The 20,638-nt window shown below is 42.3% G+C and overlaps 2 protein-coding genes across 6 annotated transcripts in view; one reads left to right on the forward strand and one right to left on the reverse strand.

Annotated features, from left to right (window-relative positions):
• Positions 1 to 1,482: 1,482 nt before the first annotated feature.
• Positions 1,483 to 19,313, forward strand: TMEM243 (transmembrane protein 243). Of its 2 annotated transcripts, XM_016192050.2 has the most exons (5): positions 1,483 to 1,718; positions 2,394 to 2,679; positions 16,594 to 16,644; positions 17,782 to 17,886; positions 18,714 to 19,313. In XM_016192050.2, exons 2-5 carry the CDS (start codon positions 2,602 to 2,604, stop codon positions 18,834 to 18,836), a joined length of 357 nt encoding a protein of 118 aa, XP_016047536.1. In that variant the 5' UTR covers positions 1,483 to 1,718; positions 2,394 to 2,601; the 3' UTR covers positions 18,837 to 19,313. The 2 variants fall into 2 exon arrangements, with proteins under 2 accessions (XP_016047536.1, XP_007531989.1); XM_007531927.3 differs by lacking the exon at positions 1,483 to 1,718 and having other exon boundaries at positions 2,241 to 2,679.
• The window catches only part of DMTF1 (cyclin D binding myb like transcription factor 1), a 43,863-nt gene continuing 42,360 nt past the window's right edge, over positions 19,136 to 20,638 (reverse strand). For all 4 annotated transcript variants that reach the window (XM_007531928.3, XM_060196306.1, XM_016192052.2 and 1 more), the window contains one exon: positions 19,136 to 20,449. In XM_007531928.3, the coding sequence (XP_007531990.1) occupies positions 20,340 to 20,449 (110 nt within the window). In that variant the 3' untranslated portion in view covers positions 19,136 to 20,339. The remainder of the gene's footprint in view (positions 20,450 to 20,638) is intronic.

A 20,638-nucleotide genomic window follows, 5' to 3' on the forward strand; every position in this document is an offset into this window, starting at 1 on the left:
TGTTCTTAAGTTACTATCCAGTTCTTTTTTTTTTTTTTTTTTTTTCTACATTGTAATCATGGACCTTCCACTCTGGATTCAACACTGTGACTTTGATCACTGATATCATCCTGCCTGATTTATAATAGAGTTATTCTCCAAAGTACTGAATAGGGCTAGGGAAATAGAGTACTGGTTAATATAACAAATTCTCATGCCTGAGGCAATAGAGGTCCCAGGTTCAATCCCCAGCACCACCATAAACCAGAACTGAGCACTACTCTGGTGAAAAGTATTGATTAAATGTGACTGAATGTAAATTAGTAATTAGTTGTATGTAACTATCAAATGTAATTATAGTAATAAAATGGGTGAAAGATTGTGCTGCATTTCTGTCATCACAGTTACACGAACAGAACGCTTATAAAATGCAAAGGCTCAGCCTCTCTATTTCTACTCGGTACATGTCTGTTTTTACAAATTCCAGATGTGCATCTATTTAGTTCTGAGTCCATTTCTTGTCCTAAGTTGTAGAGGAACCACCTGGAATTATTGCTGAGGCCCTCCCCCCAGGTTTTTACATCATGATAACATCCCCAAACAGGCTCTCCTTCACACAAAGTCAGTGCACTATATTATCCAAGGTATTAGCAAGTTGCATTTGTTTTGTAAAGTTACAAATGACTCCAAGTGCAGAATGTGGTGCACCTGGTTAAGTGCACATAGTACTAAGTGCAAGGACTCGCACAAGGACCTGGGTTCAGGTCCCGGGCTCCCCACCTACAGGGGGTGCGCTTCACAAGTGGTGAAGCAGGTCTACAGGTGTCTATCTTCCTCTCCCCCCCCTATCTTCTCCTCTCAATATCTCTCTGTCCTGTCCAATAAAATGGAAAAAAAAATAAAAGAAAGAGAATGGAAGCATCCAAACAAAGGGATGTTATTTCTTTGATGAAATCTGTAATTTCTTTGATATAATTTGACGTAAATTGCTCAGGAGGCTTGTCCACCTCCAATTCTCTGTATTTTAATAACTGAAAGAAGTTGACACATGAATTGTTGTCCAAACCATCATTAGCAGGATGAGCAGACAAGCAAAAGTACCTACCAAGCATTACCCCTTTACCTTTTTTTGTTTTTTGGGGGGTGAGGGTAAAGGGCACAGGATCCCTAACCCTGAACAAAACAAGGCACACAGAAACAACCCTGAACCGAAATTATCCATGCGCGACCCCCCCCCCCCCAAGTTATGTAAAGACGGTAAAGCAGGCCAGTTGTTTTTAAAGACGCTTTCCGCAAAAAAGCAGAGCTATCTTCAGAAATCTCTGCCCACGTGGGTTGCAGAGACGCTAGCTACTAAGGGGGAGAAAGTGCAGCCGGGCCGACTAGCGGCCCCAAGGGGAAGAAACTGGCATCTCTAGAAATAAAAGCTCCGCAGCCAATGCGGCGCCTCGCCTCGCGGGATTGGCGCCCTAACGCGTGACGTGTCCTGGGCGGGCCGGGTCGGTTTGCGACAGTGGCCGCGGTTCCCACCTGGAGGAGCAGCCAGGGCACCCGCAGCTCAGTGTCAGGTCACGCCCCGGCGTCCACCCATTCGGGAAGTCGCCTCCCTCCCCACGTGTGTCGCCCGCGCCCCGGAGCCTAGACACCGAATTCCCACGGGGCTGTGGGCCCGGAAGCCGCGGTTTCCCCTACCAGCACAGCCTCGACTCTGCAGCGTGCGGGAGGCTGGGCTCACGGAGGTTTGGCCTGCGGGCTCGGGGCGGCGCGGGGTTTTTACCCGGAGGCCAAATCTGTGCTGGCCCACAGCGGGAGTCTTCCTCTCCCTCTCCCTCTCCCTCTGTCTCTGACTGTCCACGCCGCCGATCCCACTGCGGCACCTGCAGAGAGAGAGAGAGAGAGATGGAGCAGAACCGCGCCGGTCGGCGGCTGGATGCAATAAATGAGCGGGGTCGCGGGACCAGGGGGCTGCGCTCCTGCAACTTCACTTCTCCCGGGGATCGAGAACGGGGCGGGGACATGGGACAGGGACCAGAGGTTTGGAGAGGGGCTTGGAGGAACTTCCTCCGCGGAAACTTTTCTGCTTTGAGCATGAAGATAGGTAGTGCATGCTCGCTGCTGACCATGTAGAAAGCGCGGGGGGGGGGGTGGGCGCGTGTGTGTGTGTGTGTTGACCGTGTAGAAAGCAGGGGGGAAGTGTGTGTGTGTGTGTGTGTGTGTTTTGGGGGGGCTGGGGGAGGGTCACGTGCAGCCCCGGGCCCGGGAAGCTGATTTGCTCGGCTGCCTGCAGCGCGGGGGGCCGGCGGTGGCCCGGCCGAGCGCTGAGATTTTGGGGAAGTGGGAACAGCCACCAGGGCGGGGTAGTCCCGCCGAGAGTCGGCCACACGTTGTTTGTTTCCTTTCACTTCCTGCGGCAGCTGCTCAAGATGAGGAGGCGAGCGGGGCTCGGGCGCAGCGGCCTGGTCCCCTGAGTCGCAGCGCGCGCCCTGGCCCGGCCCCGACCCGGCTGCGGCCATGAGAGCCTGCTGAGGCCAGAGGCGGCGTGGGGAGCCCGGGACCTGCGACTTAGGGAGGGAATGCCGGCGCGCTCGTGGAGTGGCTCGGAGAAAGTGAAGAAACCCTAAGATGGAGGACTTTAATACCAGGACCTACGGCACCACCGGCCTGGACAACAGACCTCTGTTCGGAGAGACGTCCGCCAAGGTGGGCGCTCGGCAGGGATGCGGGCTGGGGTGTGAGACTCGCGCTGCCTCCCCGCCCGGCTGCTCCCCCCGCCCCCTCGCCCGGGGCTCCGAGTCCTGTGCGGTCCCCGAGGGCACTTGTAGGAACAAAGGTTCTTCAACCTCGCTTCCCTCTCCAGAAGTTTGCCTTGCCACTTCGTCTCCTTCTTTGGGACAGGGTTGGCCAAGAGCCTTTTAAAATCCCGGGGAGGAAAAGGGTTCAGAAAGTTCCAGATTGGTGGGGGGTGGGGAATGTGGCAACTTGGTATTTGGAGAGAGGGTGGTTGCGGTGTGCGCACATCCGCGGGTCCAGCTGGAGTGTTGACCTTCAAGAGGCTTCAGATGTGTGCTCCGAGGCTTCTGTGAGAACCATAGAGAAGTGCTTCTGATTTCTCTTTTTCTGTAGTGCCCTTTAGGGTTTACTGCTGAGGCAGTCAAGTAGGGCAAAAGATAGGAGGGAAATGAAGGTTGCTTTGATGGCACTTCTTTCCAGGGTCTATGGCCCTACATTAATTTAAAAAAATATAGAGGGTTTTTCTTTTCTTTTTTTTTTTTGAAAGTATACCAGGTCTTTCTTATAAGCTTCATCACATGATATCCTGGAGAGGGTTCTTTTCCTGTCATCTGTATTAACTTTCTGAGTACTTGGGTAAGATGAGTCTGGCTTCCCCTCCACCCCCCCAAGCAAGTGGCATTGGTAATCTTTGACCTCCAAGTCCCAAGCTTGCTGGGTTTCTCATTTGGCAAGGCTTCCCTGCAGAAAAGCTAGGGTATTTGTACAGCTGGATGGCTGGGACCTAACCCTGAAGTTTGGAAGCTGCCACCCTACACAAGACTGCTGTTTTGTATTTTAAATCCCATGTGGATTTTGTTTACTCAAAATGTCTTAATAAGAATTTTTGAACAAATAAATTAACAACAACAACAACACACATACACCCCAAAACTCAGATTCTGGAAATTGTGATAGTTTTTAAAGGAGAGAGGAAAGGGATAGAGGATTTGGGTGTGATGGGACTGTAACTTTTTTGCTGAGTGTGGTGAGTCTACACGGTGTAAAACTACACTTCCCCCATTTAAAAATATTGTAAATTAAGGTCAAGTCAATTTAAAACATTAAAAAAAGTAAAATAGAAAAAAGTGTCTACCTGAAGCTTGATCCCTAGGAAGGCACACCTTATTTATCATGGTTTTGCATAACCCCAACCCTCAGGGCACCTGTTTGAGAAGCATGGCTCTAGCTCAGTAAATGTCCCTTTCTGTTCATATTGAGCATTATGTGTTAGACTGTAGGGATCCCAAGGAAAACAGGTACCATAGGAACCTATAGGGAAGTATGTAAGCAAATATGATGCAATTGGATTTGTTTTATGACGGGTGTGCTGGGGTACAGAGCAAAAACAGATCACTTTTGAATGGGAAGCTTGGGGAAGACTGTAGTGGATGGCTTCTCCATTCATAGTCTGTGGTAACTTTGGCCTTTTAGGTATAAAAACCCATAATTGGAGTTTAGGAAAGGTTTTGGGGTCCAGAGAAGCAATTTCCTACCTGAATCGAACCCAGAGCAACTGGCTTCTCAGTTGCTCCAATAGCTAAGAGACTCGGTGTCTTATCTCACATGTATTGACACAGACATGGGGGTTCTTGGTACTGCAGACTTCTGGCTTCTTTTAGCCCCTTAACTCCTGAATACTGAGTCACATGACTTTGTTGGACTTACAGGCTCTTGGAAATACTGATATTCTCTGACTAGCTTGGCCTGAGATAACTGATTACTTAAGTTTCCTATTGCCTGTGATCTGTTTGGGAGGCAGCGAACTGTGTAGAGCATACATTTTACCATGGGAAGAAGCATAGTCAAGCCTCTTGTCATCACACGGAGGAGCATCATGTAAAGGGGAAGCTTCACAAGAGATAGAGTGGTGCTGTGATGTCTCTCCTCTGTGTCTTCTTTCTCCCTCTGTGTTCTGTTCACACTATCTAGAAAATGTGAGCAACCATGAAAGTCTCAACAAAACCCTTGTGGCAAAACAAGCACATACTTATTTAAGAAGTTTTTTATTAAGTATCTGTTCATTGCTTCCTTAATCTCAGACTATATGGTGCTGATACATATGCAGCTTTAGCCATTATAACCGTAGATTCAGCTCAGAGAAAAAGTTAATTTGTGGGTCCACAGTTTTCAAAACTGCTCTCATTTGCTCCTATAAGACAGGATTATCAAACATAAACAAATTGTAGTGAATGAATAAGAGACCACTACTGTGAGGAGAAAAACATCATGCTTATCAGTTGAGATGCTAGATCTAAAAGAGAAGCATCTGTATTGTAAGCAGATAATTCTATTTGAGGGTTTTTAAAAAAATTTATTTATTCCCTTTTGTTGCCCTTGTTTTATTGTTGTAGTTATTATTGTTGTTGTCGTTGTTGGATAGGACAGAGAGAAATGGAGAGAGGAGGGGAAGACAGAGAGGAGGAGAGAAAGATAGACACCTGCAGACCTGCTTCACTGCCTGTGAAGCGACTCCCCTGCAGGTGGGGAGCCGGGGTTCAAAGCGGGATCCTTATGCCGGTCCTTGTGCTTTGCGCCACCTGCGCTTAACCCGCTGCGCTACAGCCCGACTCCCTATTTGAGGGTTTAAAGTGGACATGGTGTGGGAATGGAAGGCTAGGACACATAATAATGAGCCCTTCCCACCGAGGAGTCACTGCTAGACAGAGCAGGATGAACTCATGGGACCTTTAGAAACCCTGACTGATCCCTATGTGTGAGTGTTCCCAGCTGCTTCTGTTTCAGATGCCAAGAAAGTGGACACAACAGCCACTTTACAGTGGAAACTTTTTTTTTTAAAGCGCAGTTTCACTTCTCCAGAGAGAGAAATACACATCAGCACCAGAGCTTTCTCCAGGGCCCTGGCTGTCATGTGGTATACTAGGGTTTGAACTTGGGCTTCAAGCATGACAAGGTATGTGCCCTACCAAATGAGCTACAGTAGAAACTTTTAACCAACTATCACTTTTTTAAAAAAAAAAAAAAATTTATTTATTTATTAATGAGAAACATAGGAGGAGAGTGAGAGAACCAGGCATCACCCTGGTACATGTGCTGCCGGGGATTGAACTCAGGACCTCATGCTTGAGAGTCCAATGCTTTATCCACTGTACCACCTTCCAGACCACCAACTATCACTTTTGAGGAAAAAATCCAGAAAGAAGAAAAAACTACTACTTACTGACTCTTGACAGCTCTTTTCTGAATGTTCAGCAATCTTTTTATCTTAATGTTTATTTTTAATTTGAATTTGAATAGATAGAAAAATGAAGCTTTCCCCCTGCAGGTGGGAACAGGGGACTTGAATCTAGCCCCCTAATTGTAACATGTATGATTTACCAGGTGTGCCACCTCCCAACCCCTTGAATGTTCAGTAATCTTACTGACCTTAGAACTCTGTCCCATGGACTTTTTTTTTTTCCTCCCCAAGAAAGCAAGTCACAAAGATGTAAAGAGAAAAAGGAGAGATATCACAGTAGTGCGTCACTAGTCATGAATTTTTTTTATGTGGTGGCTGGAGGCTTGAACCTGGGTCCTTGAACATGGTGAAGTGTGTGCTTTACTAGGCTCTCACTTTTAAATCTAGAAGGGAACAGAGTTTTGTTTCTTTCTTTTTTTTTTTTTTAACTTTTTATTGTTGTAGTCATCATTGATGTCATTGTTGTTGGATAGGACAGAGAGAAACGGAGAGAGAAGGGGAACACAGAGAGGGGGAGAGAAAGATAGACACCTGCAGACCTGCTTCACCGCTTGTGAAACAACTCCCCTGCAGGTGGGGAGCTGGGGGCTTGAACTGGGATCCTTACGCCGGTCCTTGTGCTTTGCGCCACCTGCGCTTTAACTCGCTGCACTACAGCCCTACTCCCCAGAGTTTGTTTCTAACCCCTAATGTTAGAAATAAGTTCACAGAGCATATAGCACTTCTGGAGGGAAGTTTGTGTTACCTCAGTGCCAGGTGACACACAGCTTTCTCTTGTTTGATTCTTGAGGTTGACTTGAAGCTGGGCCTTCTTCCTGATTAACAGGGAAACAGCCCACTTGTTGAGTCATACAACTAGTTCTATGGTAATGCTTGATGAGTTTGAACAAGAGAGTATATAGTAAATGATGAGTTCTGTGCACCACAGGCATTTATGTTCCTCTTGGTATTAGAATCTATTCTAGAACAGTACAACTCAGTAAACCTTGACTGGGTAAGTACTCTGCTAGTTACAAAGGTTAGCCTCCAAAACAGTTCAATAAGAACTACCATCGACCCTCTCCAACTACAGCCCCCATAAAAGATAACATATCGGGGCACTGGGGAATGAGAACCTGTCTTCCATTTAGCAGCACCAGTTTCAGTCCTTGCTTTGATATCCAGAGCAATCCTTTAGTCCTCCATTCTAGAGTGTGTGTGTGTATTGTCTACACTAGAGCATTGTTGAGCCAAGATTCTGCAGAACATCCTTTGGGATATGTTGTTTAGGAATCTCCTACTCCTCCCTTTCCTTCCCTAGTGTAAACTAAAACCTGCAGATGATTCTTCTCTCTTCCCCAAGGCTGCATGTGAAAGTTTGCTTTTGGACAGCTCACAGTTGGGCGTCCTCTTCTGTGTAAAAGAGGGGCATTAAATTACTTTTGGGGTTGGTGAGTCGCTCTAGATTGCTTGATTTGGTAGCTGGCTGCTGAATCATTTGAAGTCACTTTTTAGTCAGTGGATGGATGAGCCTAGGGTGGGTGGGTGGGAGGTGATGGTTCTCTGTGGGGGAAAAGCAGCCCAGTGTTCAGAGCTAGTATAAATGCAATTAGGAGGAACGTGGCACTTTATAGAATGTAGTACAACTGGTTTCTAGATCAGCATATTCTGTTGGTTTCCACTGATCACAAAATATTGAATCATCCGTTAAAAAGGGCAGTAACAGTTCTTGTTTCTTTAGTCCTCAGTGGATGTGATACAAGATGAGTGGCTTTGAATATGTGTATGAGGAAACTTATACACTGAATTCAGCAGATGATCTGGGGGGACCTTTGTGTAATGAAGAAACCCGTGGACTCAGCCTCAGACCTTTGGTTTCAAAGGCAAAAAAGGTTCATATACTAAACCACTTCCCATGCACTCTTCTTCCTCTTCTATATTTCCTGCCCTCTGTCTACTCACCCTACCACTCACCCCCAACAAAAACCAACAAAAAAACAAAGTCTTTTTTATAATGGATAGTTCAGTATAAGCAATTCAAGCCTGGAACATTTGACTTTTGCAAATAGTAGGGACAGACTAAAGTGCTACTTCATGCCTTTCTGGGAGGGGTGAGGGTGGAGGTCAGCTACTTGACTAAGGACAAAGCTATGGTTAAGATTGTGTAAGCCTGCTACCCTGTTCCCTGCCTGGAGCCCCAGATCCTGTCCTCTGAGGAGTTCCAGCTTCTGGCTTTTCCTCTTGACAGAGCTTCTGGGTGATACTCCAAGCATAGCTCCTGTCTTCCTCATGTTGGGGTATGGGTCCAGGCATATATATTTTGAAGACATCCCTTAAAGAATAGGGGTGCACAAGGAGGGTTGAGATCCCCTAGTCTTAACGCATGATTTGGTAGCTATGGCCCAAGCTCATACCTTTCAGTGGATCCCTTTCTTTTAACTGTGTCTTTATACATGGTAAAGCTGTTTCTCTTTTTTATAGTCCCCTCTCTTCTCCAAGGATCTGAATCCTGTTCAGTCTTTATTTTTCCTTCCAGGACTTTGGGTGGGGGGGTCCTTGATTTTCGTGTTCCTGCTGTATGCTGGAGCTCAGTGCATAACCACTCCACTGCTACCTGCAGCCATTTTATTGTTCCTTTTTCTTTGATAGAGGGTGAATGAGAGATAGAATAAACACCTGTAGCATTACTCTACCATTGGTGAAGCGTCCTCCCTCCCCCTGCCATAGGTGAGGCCTGCACGCTTGAACCCAGGTTCACAGCCATAATGTGTGGACTCTACTAGGTGCACCTGTACTATGTCGCGCCCCTCCACCCCAGTCCTAACCCCACTTTAGAGCCTGTTTTATAATCCAGACTGCATCCATGCTTCCTGTGAAGTTGGTCAGAGATGCCCCCTGGCATTTATAAGTCTTGTTCTGAGGGATTTATATAGACCAGACCCTCTGACAGGCTCCTTGAAATTAGGAGCTAGTGACCTCATTTCTCTATCCATTAAATACAACTTTTTTAGGGTGGTGGTAGATGGCATAGTGGTAATGCAAACAGACTCATGCCTTAGGCTCCAAAGGCCCAGGTTTAAGTCCTCACACCACCACTACCCAGAACTAAGCAGTGCTCTGGTAATTAATTAAACAACTTTAAGTATGTTTTCTTTTAATGATAGAAACAGACACATGCCAGACCACTGCTCAGCTCTGGCTTGTGGTGGTACAGAGGATTGAACTTGGGACTTTGGGGCCTCTGGCATGAGAGGTTTTTTTTCATAACCATTTTACTATCTCCCCAGCTTCTGCCCAGTTCTTGATGTTAAGTGAAGATTTAGCATCATTAAAAAGTAACCTGCAGGGTGAGGGTAGACAGGATAATGGTTATATAAAGAGACTCTCATGCCTGAGGCTTTAAAATCCCAGGTTCAGTCCTCCACACTTCCATAAGTCAGAGCTTAGAAGTGCTAAAAGAAAAAAAGGTTAAAAAAAGAAAAAAAAAAAAAAAGAAAGAAAGAAAAAAGAAAAGAAAAAAAGTAAGTTGCATTCTTGGGACATCCTGAACCAACAGTAGAAGGCAGGGATTGGTTGGTGTTCAAAAAACTGGATTGTCTGATATTTGTACAGGCTGTGTTGATTAAGGCTCTTGGACAGGTGATCATCCCTCTTCCCCCATCTCCCCTTAAGCCACAGCAGAGAGGTTATAAAATATGGGCAGTACAGTATTATATAAAAAAAATAAAACTGAGGCCTGGTCTCTTGGAAGCTGATGATTTTAGAGTGGGCCTACTAAATAGAGCCATCTTTTCTAGATAAATTCATAGGGCATAAACAGTGATCATGTTTTTCTAAACAACCACGTTGACTGTGGGTTAACCAAACTGAATGTTTTAATGGGAATGACTGAATTTGAAATTGAAGAAATGAGGGCCAGCGTATGGAGTCCACTCAGCCCCTACTTATCTCAGGTTCTGATTTCTCATTGGCAAGATGCCCCATGGTGCCATATACTAACTAGTACCATAGTAGCACCCATTTACCATTCACCCCAAAAATGCCACTCTGCAGTAGGGTCTCACAGGTATATTCTCTTCCTCCCTACAACAGCCTCACATACTCAACCAATGTACAAAGATAGAAATGCTGACCTATAAGACCGCAGATAATCAGAATAAATGTTAAGTCTGTTATGCTCCTAAGTGCTTCATCTTTGCCCTATGCCTCGTTTTGAAGGTCTGGGTACTTTGAGGGGATAATTGTCCTTGAAACGTGAGGTTAGGCTGTTTTCTGTTTTTTTACTTTGATGTGACTTCCATAAGTAGTGTTTCAGTAAAAAGACTGTTTCAAGTGTGTCTGTGAGAAGAGGAATCTGGTAGGGTGAGTTGAAGTACAACTGAAAGATGCTTCAAAATAGGGATCCGTGGAAGAAGAGAAACAGTGCAAAATATCTAGACATTCCCATCCTCTAAACAGAAATGAGGGAAACTTTGGTGTTTATATCTACACACAGCAGTGAAGGTCTCAGTGTGTTTGAGAGTTCTGAATGAGTTGTAAAGTGTGGGTGTGCCGGCATCTCACTTTCTCATGCATCCTCTCTGCTCCTTGCACTTGTTCAAAGTTCAGTGTTTTTTTTTTTTTAACATTTATTTCCTTTTGTTGCCCTTGTTTTTATTATTGTAGTTATTGTTATTGATGTTGTTGGATAGGACAGAGAGAAATGGTGAGAGGAGGGGAAGACCGAGAGGGGGAGAGAAAGACAGACACCTGCAGACCTGCTTCACCGACTGGACTGTGAGGCAACTCCCCTGCAGATGGGGAGCCGGGGGCTTGAATTGGGATCTTTACACTGATCCTTGTGCTTGTGCCTGCACCACCTGCACTTAACCTATTGTGCTACCAGCCCACTCCCCAAAATTCAGTGTTTTATTGGGAAGTCTTTGAACAGTAGTTTCTGTGATCTGAGTTCACCTTTTCCTAGAGTTAGTCACTGAGGCAGAGAGAGCCTTGTAATTCTGGCAGAACAAAGTAAAGCAAGGTATAGGATTCAAACTTCTTTCACAACCTCTTATGTTTATTTCTAGAGAGCCACACCTAGACTTCTCATCAGTCCATTTCCAGAACTTGTCTGACGAAGAGTTTCCCCCTGTGGTTTAGTAGGGGGTTAAAACAACAACAACACACATTTCTGAGAATGGGCTTTTTATTTATGGTACTAGAACCCTTAAGTTTTGAGACATACATTACATCAGACATAAAATTGTAGGATATAACTTAAGGGTCTGCATCAGGTCAGGTCAACAATAGTGGGAAGTGGTGCCTTTGAACACAACACTTGCTGAATGGGTTGCCTTCTCACTCCCTCACAAGAAGAGACTCGTTGTCTTTGAACAATTGGTGGTATAGGGGTGCTCAGCACTCAATATCAAGTGGTATTGGCCCCTTGGTTAGGGAGGCTGCAGTGGAAAACACTGGACCCTGAAGCTTGAGATCCTGAGTTTGACCCCCCAGCATTGTATGTGCCAGATAATTCTTTGCCCCCACCCCCTTCATAAATACATAAATCCATCTTTTACAAAATGGTGTTGGCCCATTTAATAGATGAGCAAAGTGGCAAGGAGCATTTGAGAAGGGAATAATTATGCAGGGGAATCAGATAGGAAGACTTCTGACTCGTAGATTTAAAAAGCAGGAATAAGGTTTTTGACAAGGTAGCTAAGAATCCCAAGTAGAAGGTCCCACTGTGTCAATAAAAACAGTAAAGTACAAATAGTAGAGGGGACTGAGTGTTCTACTGTGACTGGATTCTAGAACTTGGCCAGAGTGGTCAAAGAGTTGGGATGGATGAGACCTGTGACTTATGTGCTAAGGAGCATGATTTTCTTATAGAGGCTGTAGATTGTTGAATATGCATGTGTGTAGTCTTCATCAAGGGCATTCTCCCTAGGATTTGTGCTATGTAGTTTTGTTTGTTTTGTTTTCTCATAGCATATATATATATATATATATATATATACACACACACACACACACACACACACAGTACAGAGAAGAGACCTTTATGTACTTAACCCCCCTCCCCCATTTAACCTCAGTTATCCTGGCCTTTTTAAAATTTTTCCAGTAACTAAGCTCACTTCTGCCTCAAGGGTCTTCGTGCTGCATTGACTTGTCTGCAATACTCGCCTCCCCCTTGTCTCTTTTTTTTTTTAGCTTTTAAAATATTTCCTTTTTAAAAAGTTGCCCTTGGGGAGTCGGGCTGTAGCGCAGCGGGTTAAGCGCAGGTGGCGCAAAGCACAAGGACCGGCATAAGGATCCCGGTTCGAACCCCGGCTCCCCACCTGCAGGGGAGTTGCTTCATAGGCGGTGAAGCAGGTCTGCAGGTGTCTATCTTTCTCTCCTCCTCTCTGTCTTCCCCTCCTTCTGCTGGTCCTTGCGCTTTGCGCCACCTGCGCTTAACCCGCTGCGCTACAGCCCGACTTAACCTGCTGCGCTGCTGTCCGACTCCCCCCTCATTCTCTTTTCTTATGGCCATCCTTCATCTACTGTTTTTCTTCCTAACACTTATGTAAAAAGAGTGGAGAAATGAATATTTCAAACTAGGAATCAGGAAGCAGATGGAGGTTTTCTCATGTTGGACGGTGTTCCACAAGGAGCAGAATTGACAGAGAAGCAAGTTATTCCCCAGCCCTCTGTGTCCTGGGAAAAATGAAAAGTAGGAGTTTTCTGTCTTGGCACTTTTTTTTCTTTTCTTTATAAGGGTATGTATGTATGTATAGACTTCAAGAGTGGAGCGGGATCAGAAACCTGTGTTGAAGTCAAGCTTCAGACCACTTTCTCAGGAGACACACAGATGGTCGACCCAGAATAAAAATGAAGGTCTTGCTGAAGCATGAATTTTCACCTCAGATTTGAACATCTATTATTTGCTGGGCTCTGTAGTCAGCTGTATGACCGATGCCTACAGCCCCTGGTAGTGACACCGTTGTACAGATTATCTCCACTCTAAGTAGTGGCAGTCCCTATAAGCACATGCTTTGCCTTTTCTGATTAGAAAAGGGTCCCCTCGATTACGGGCCTGAGGCTTGGTACTGAGAATGAAGCATCGGGTTGGACTTCAGCTCTGTAGTATGTACAGGGGCCCAGACTCCCAACAGTGAAGGCAGGGCCCTTAAGTTTCCTAGTGTTTGCAGTTATAGAAGAGTAAACTGAGGCAGAATTGAAAAATTTAAATGAATTGCATACAGAATTCCTGATTGTGTGTGTGTATATATATGAATTTTTTTAAATGTATATTAAAAGTGTCTTTCAACTTGCTGCTGAGTATTTGTCTTTGGGCAGGGTAGTCTTTTATTTATAAAAAGGAAACATTGACAAAACCATAGGATAAGAGGGGTACAACTCCATACAATTCCCACCAGCAGCTCTCTATATCCCATCCCTCCCCTGATAGCTTTCCTATTCTTTAACCCTCTGGGAGTATGAACCCAAGGTTATTGTGGGCAGGATAGTCTTAATTCCTTGTCTGGTCTTCTTTGTTGGTAAGGATCAAGGCTGATTCGTTTTGTGCTTCCATGGGGAGTGAAAATAAACAAGTGCATTTTTTTTTTTTTTTTTTTAAAGATTGTTCTTACAACATCTACATATGTTTACACATACATAGAACCAGAGTATCACTCTGGCATATAGGATGCCAGAAACTGATCTCACAGCCTCACAGTCCAGAATTCTACCATTATGCCACCTCCCAAGTTGTTGGTATACAGTTTTAAATATCTTTTATTAGAATGATCAAACCCATGATTACATGAATAAATTCAACAATCTGGGAAAAGACACTTAGGAAATCTTCATTCCTGAGACATGCTTTACAGAATTACTTTTTTAAAAAAATATCTATTATTGGATAGAGACAGAGAGAAATTGAGAGGGGAGGGTGAGGTGGGGAGAGGGAGAAACAGAGACACCTGCAGCCCTACTTGATCACTTGTGAAGCTTTCCCCCTGCAGGTGAGGACCAGGGACTTGAACCTGGGTCTTTGTGCACTGTAATGTGTGTGCTTAACCAGGTGTACCACCACCTGGCCCTAGAAATACTTTATAGTTTTTTGGTTTTTTTTTTTAAGAGGTGGTGCCACTGTCTAGACCAGCATTCTAGGTTGCTTTTATACTGAAGACTATAAATGGAATATGCTGTCTTCATGTACTAAAATTTAGAGCTAGGGAGTCCTCAGTTTTCCTGAGTTTTGTCATCTGTAAAAAAACAAAACAAAAAAACCCAATCATTCCATCCCAGGATCTTTTTTAAAAGGCCCTTGACATAATCACTGTCTTTTCACCATTATTATTATTGTCACCTCCTCCCTTCCACAGCCCTTTGTTCTTGGCTAGCATCTTGCTTTGCTGCTTGATAGATTAGCAATTCTTCTTGGCAACCTCTTTATTGGCTTCTTTCAGCTGGTTAAGAGGACTGTTGTGGTTGGAGGGTAGATAGCATATGGTTAATGCAAACAGACTCTCAAGCCTGAGGCTCCAAAGTCCCAGGTTCAGTCCCTCGCACCACCATAAGCCAGAGCTGAACAGTGCTCTGGTTAAAAAATTAAAAAAAAAAACAAAAAAAAAAAACTGTTGTGAGGTGGGGAAGTTGCTGGAACTCCCAGGTTGGAGCAGTTAGTTTTGGCTTTTCAGAAAGACCACAAGTTGTTTTGATCCTTTTTCTCAAGTCTCAAACAAGTCTACATACACATTCTTTGTTCAACATATTTGTGCTGTATTGAGCTTTTTTTTTTTTTTTTAAGTTTCCCTCCCCTTTAAATGGGGGGGGGGGGCAGACAACTAGAGCACCATTCTGGTACATGTGATGCCGAGGACCTCATGATGTTGAGTTGGAAATATTTTATCCACTGTTCTACCTTCTATATTGCTTGTATGGGAGTATATTAACATCGATAAGTGATTGCCCCTGGACCACTTTAAGTGGTAAGAATTTCAGATCTCTATGTGCTGTGTGGGATAGTGTTCTTAGTCTTCCAAGCTTAGGGTGTAGCTGAGAGTTTTCCTTTGTCCTTACATAGCACATGAATTGTAAAGGCCTTGATCTACAGTCTTGAGTTTACTTATAGAGGTTGTTAGATCATGCATATTGGACTTTTGAGCTGTAACTGATTGTAGAACCAGTTGAGATAACTCTCTACCTTCGGACCAGCCACATCACACGTCGGATTGGATGTAATATTTGGCTTTCTTTATTCTCCCCTCATAGCTTTGTCTGTCTCTGGATTTTTGGAATATTCAGTTGTTCTGTTCCTACACTTTTCCCAACTCTGAGCTTTTGTTTCTTGGCTGCTCATTATCCTATGCATATCCTGTTTTGTGGTCAGCTAGTGCCAACATATTTTTTCATTCAACTTATTTTCAATTAGCATTTAAACTTAAAAGTAGTATTCTTGGGGTTCATTCAAGCCCTCAGCCCCTACCAGGAGAGGGAAACTTCTTGACCAGTGCTGCAGTTGCCTTTTTCCCTCTGTCCCCCTATTTCTGTTGATAAGAAAAATTAAAGAAAAAAAGTGGCCATCAGGAGCAGTTGAGTTGTTCTTGGTGGCAAATTAAAATAAATAGATAAAAAATTCTCAGTCTTACTATAACATCCTGTAAAATCTGAATAAAATCCGTCCTCCTAGTAACTACTCATGCGTTTTATATACAATACTATTTTTAAGTTAAAAAAATAAAATTACCTTACAGTTAGGATTACATTAGATCAGAAGCTTTTCAAACCATTCTGTGGTGCTGGTGGGGCTAATAATGAAAAAAAGGTCTCATTCAGTGAGGAGGCTCTAGATTCCTCGATTCAGTGATTCTACTTTTGGTAACAAAAGTTGAAAACCGGGTGGGGGTATAGCATAACGGTTATGCAAAGAGACTTTCATGCCTGAGGCTCTCAAGTCCTAGGTTCAATCCCCCACACCACCATAAACCAGAGCTGAGCAATTCTCTGGTAAAATAAAACAACAAAAATTATAAAAAAAAAAAAAAAAAAGTTGAAAACCTGCTGGTGAGCTGAGTTCGCTTCCACCCTTGGCTGTCAGTGATTCCTCTGGCTTTTACCATCAAACAAGGAAAACTTTAAGACAGGTCACAATAGGTCCAAACGCATGGCATTTGACATCATCTAGTCAGGTCATAATATTTCACCAGGATTCTGGGTTGACCATTCTAATGCCCCTGCCACTTTGCTTCTGTTCATAGTATTCCTACCAGTACATGGATGACTGTAAGACTCCTTTCCTCATTTATTTCTCCTTAACTTCAAGAAAGTATAGTGGCCCTGGGGGTTTGTGCAGTAGATAAGAGTGTAGAATTTTCAGGCATGAGGTCCTGAGTTTAATTCCTGGTACCACATGCCAGAATAATATTCTGGCTATTTAATTAATAAATGTAAAGGATTGTAGTATATACCTCTTTAAGACTGTAGTATAAAAATGTTTGAAGAAACTTGGAGTTGTCTGTATCTTCCCAGAATACCCTTTCTACTGTTATCTTTTGTAGATTTTGCCTTGTCTGGCAATTGTATGCATGCTAAAGCTCAGAAAGGGGCTGTATTTTGGCTTCTTCATTCTAAATGGTCCACTGCCTAATACTGCCTGAAAGATCCATTAAATGCTCAAAACCTTTCTTTCCCCCTAGGATCGAATCATCAATTTAGTTGTTGGCGGCTTAACATCCTTATTGATTCTTGTAAGTATCTTCATTTTGTGTTCCACCCAGACTTTTATTTATTTATTTTTTAGTGTTTTGAGAAATGAGTCCAGTCTGTGTGGTAGCACACCTGGTTTGAGTGTATAATACGGTTACAAAGGCTTTCTAAGTGGTGAAGTAGCAGGTGTCTCTTTTTCTCTCATCCTCTACTCTGTCACTTCTGACAGTCTCTACCCAATAAAGGAGAGAGAGAATTCACTACTAAGCTAGTATATAAACATGTGCAGAGTAGTATTGTAACCTTAGTGTCACTTCAAACAACTTAGTCAAAAAGTCGCTGCTGTCATAAACTACCATAGCATTCTCTTTCGGTTAATACCTTAATTTTGCTTCAGAAGCAGATAATTAAGGATGTTTTATAGGACAGATGACTCAAGGGCACAATTTAAAATTTTATATCTTCCCAAAATATTGTACTAATGTGTCTGAAAAGGTGGAATCCGAGTGTTGGAGCCCCAGTGATTATCAAATAAATAGGAACAGAAGTAATAACTTTTTGGGGCCAGGCAGTGGCACACTTGGTTAAGCGGGCGTGTTACAGTACACAAGGACCCAGGTTCAAGCCCCTGATTCCCACCTGCAGGGGAAAAGCTTCAGGAGTGGTAAAGCAGGGCTGCAGGTGTCTGTCTCTCTCCCTTTGTACCTTCGTGCTCTTGATTTCAGTCTGTCCAATAATTAACATGTATTAAAAAAATAGTAACTTTTCTTTATGTATAGTACAGCTTAGCACTGTCATATCAATAGCAGAAATAAACTAAGTTTTAGAAATCTGTCTCAGGATTTTTCATCATGTTAAGTAACTACAGCTTTGGTTACTTGTTGGGAATATTCACAGTAATAAAAATCCTGGTGATATCCAAATGATTTTAATCTCTTAATAAAGAGGTTATTTTGAAGTTAGCTTTACTGTCCTATGGCAAAGGAGGAAAGGTTAGCAAACTCCTAAAAGGTAGTCTAACATTTTGTTATTAACATTCCAGAAGGTAGACAACTTTGTAATGTTAAGTATTAAGTATTACACTTATTATATATTATATACTTAACAATGTTATGTTGTCTTGACTAACCAAATCTTGGAATTAAGCCCAAGGTCTGATATAATTTCTTTTCATACAGGTTACGCTGATCAGTGCTTTTGTTTTTCCTCAACTACCTCCAAAGCCACTGAATATATTTTTTGCTGTCTGCATCTCTTTGAGCAGTATCACTGCCTGCATACTTGTGAGTACTTCTTCATGGACAGTCTATGGGCTGAGTATTCCAGTGCCCAGGACAGCCTGTCATGGATTAACTTTCTAATATTCACTGCAGATTTTTTTCTTTTATTCTTCAGATTCCTTTCCTAAATACCAAAATTATAACCCTAGAGGCAACTCTGTTCCCTTGTAGAGAAATTTAAAAAAGGGGGGGGGGTGGTCTACATAATTCAAAGACTTACACATTGGGGTCCAATAATTTTGAGAAATGCCATTACTATTCATAATGGAAGAGATTTTAGCATTTAGATTTACCTTGATCTCTGTGCTTATGTCCCCAATGAAACAAATTGTTTCCTGAGAAATTAAGCCACAGTCCTATTTTTGAGAGCCTTTTAAACAAAACTAGAAAGATGACTCTTCCCCATCCACAACCAAACTAAAACAAATGATGCAGTAATATAGTATAAACTAAACATTCATGAACCCTACTTCATGCTGGCTTTCTGATTTAGTTACATGACTATTAATAATTCTCCCTTTCAGTACCTGAAAGAGTTGTATCTGTTACTCAGTGTATTTAAAAATACATCCAAATGGTATATATATTCTTAGTTGGCTTACCCAAGGATTACAGGTTTAAGCATTAAGTTAACTGAGAAGGTAGGAGTAAATATTCTCTAGGTTATGGAGATTTGGTAGGTACTATTTGGATTACAGAGTAATTTAATTTCTGGCTGCATAAATCTCAGGAATATAGATTAAAGACATCTCAGTAACAAGGAATGCTATAGACTGATGAAACTGGTCACAGTGAAAAAGCTATTAACTTATTTAAATTTTTTCTTCTAGATCTACTGGTATCGACAAGGAGACTTAGAACCAAAATTTAGAAATCTAATTTACTATATCTTATTTTCTATCATCATGTTGTGTATATGTGCGAACCTGTATTTCCATGATGTGGGAAAGTGAAGCTGCCAAGGAGAAATACGTACCAGGTCTCTTCACATTTTAAGGACTGAAGTTGTATTTTAAGGACTGAAGAAGAGCTGAATAAGGTATGCTGAAAAAGCTCCTGCAGAGGTCTGATACACAGTCTTCATGCTGATTGTAGAACTAAACGCCTTCTTCCAGGGAATATATACAGCACTTTGCTTTTTCTTTGAGGAGCAGCACTTACACATTCCAACAGCACAAGTCATTTTCACTTTTGAAATAAAGTATTTTTATAATGCTGCATGGCGAAAGGCTATGTAACGAACAATCTTGCATTTTTAAGACAAATAATCTTTTATTTCTGTTAAACTGAATATACAATTATTGTTCCCATGGCAACCAACTTTTGCTTATAACTACAATTCAACTTCACGTTAACAAAACACAGACAGTGAAAAGACAACTTTGATTGTGAAGATCTAATTACAATAATAAATAAAATAATTTATACAAGTTTTTTTTTGTGACTTTCTTTTAATAGGGGTCATATTTATTTAAGCCCTAGAGGCTAGTTTTGGCTTACCCTTTTCTAGTATTGGAATGACTCGTGATTTGTTTCATTATAGAAGCAAATTTTGTTTTTAAAAATTGCCTGAGAGGGAGAAGTTATATTGAACTCCCCACCAGCTAATGCACTAAGTGAACAGCAACTCTGATACCCTCTCAAGACTATTTTCTTTTGAATAATTTATATAGCAAAACATTTAAGAAACAGTCATGCTATAGAATGGGCATCGATATCTCCCTTTCCATTTAATCTTACTTCAAAGTGCTTAATTTGTAAACCGACAGTGGGATCTAAGAGGATGAAAACTTAAGTTTCTGCTAAGTTTTGTTATGACTCAAATATTCCCTTTAAAAGTAATAAAACACTTGTAGTGACTAACTCTTAATGCTTTCTTCTTTACCAGTCTAAGTCTGCTCCCACTGCCAGCAATGGGTTAACCACAAATAACTGCTACAGTTACCTTTTTTGCCTTCTACTGTGTGCTGGTCAAGTCTCAAATTAATGCCACTTAATCTTTTTGGAGAGGGTCATTGGTAAATCCTGAACCACGTTGATGTAACTTCTTTGAAATATAAAACCAGTCTACTTTGAGATAGAAAGCCATGTCTGAACTTTAGAGATGAATACTACTGCTTTTTAAATAGAGTAGTTAAGCTTTGGTGATTTTCATTTTTCTCAGTAGCTGAAGTGGATGAAATTCCCTGCTGACAAATAACACTAGTTACAGAGATCTAGGCAGTTAAAGATCCCCACACTTCACTCCACTACACATTGTCATAAAACTAGACCTCAGACATATCTAAAAGAGGCATGAAGTCACAGCAGCAACAATATATGCGACTTAATGCATTGTAGTTATTTAAAAGCCAGAGGAATGATAAATTAACCCTCTTGGGAGTGGCTCCTATTTCTTTGGAGATGTAATTAACAGTGTGCCTTCTCTGCCTGAACTACCTGTTTCTAAGAACTACCTAATGACAGTTTACCAAATCCTCAACATCTTTTGAGTCTTCTGAAATAGGACTGCCCAAGGATGATCCAATGATAGTTGATTCTTCTCGATGATGCTGGAGTATGGGATCTGTAATGAGTTAAGTTTCAGGTTGTAAGTATGTATATTCACCAATTCATGCCAGAAATTCAGAATAAGGATTTTATTCAAAGTAAAAAAAAAAAAAATAGGACAATATAGTTTCTATATTAGACTAAAAAACACAGCTAACTGATTAATGGATATTTCTCAAGATTTATCTGACATGAGTTGCATTAC

This window comes from Erinaceus europaeus, chromosome 8 (assembly GCF_950295315.1).
Source record: "Erinaceus europaeus chromosome 8, mEriEur2.1, whole genome shotgun sequence".
Taxonomy (NCBI): Eukaryota; Metazoa; Chordata; class Mammalia; order Eulipotyphla; family Erinaceidae; genus Erinaceus; species Erinaceus europaeus.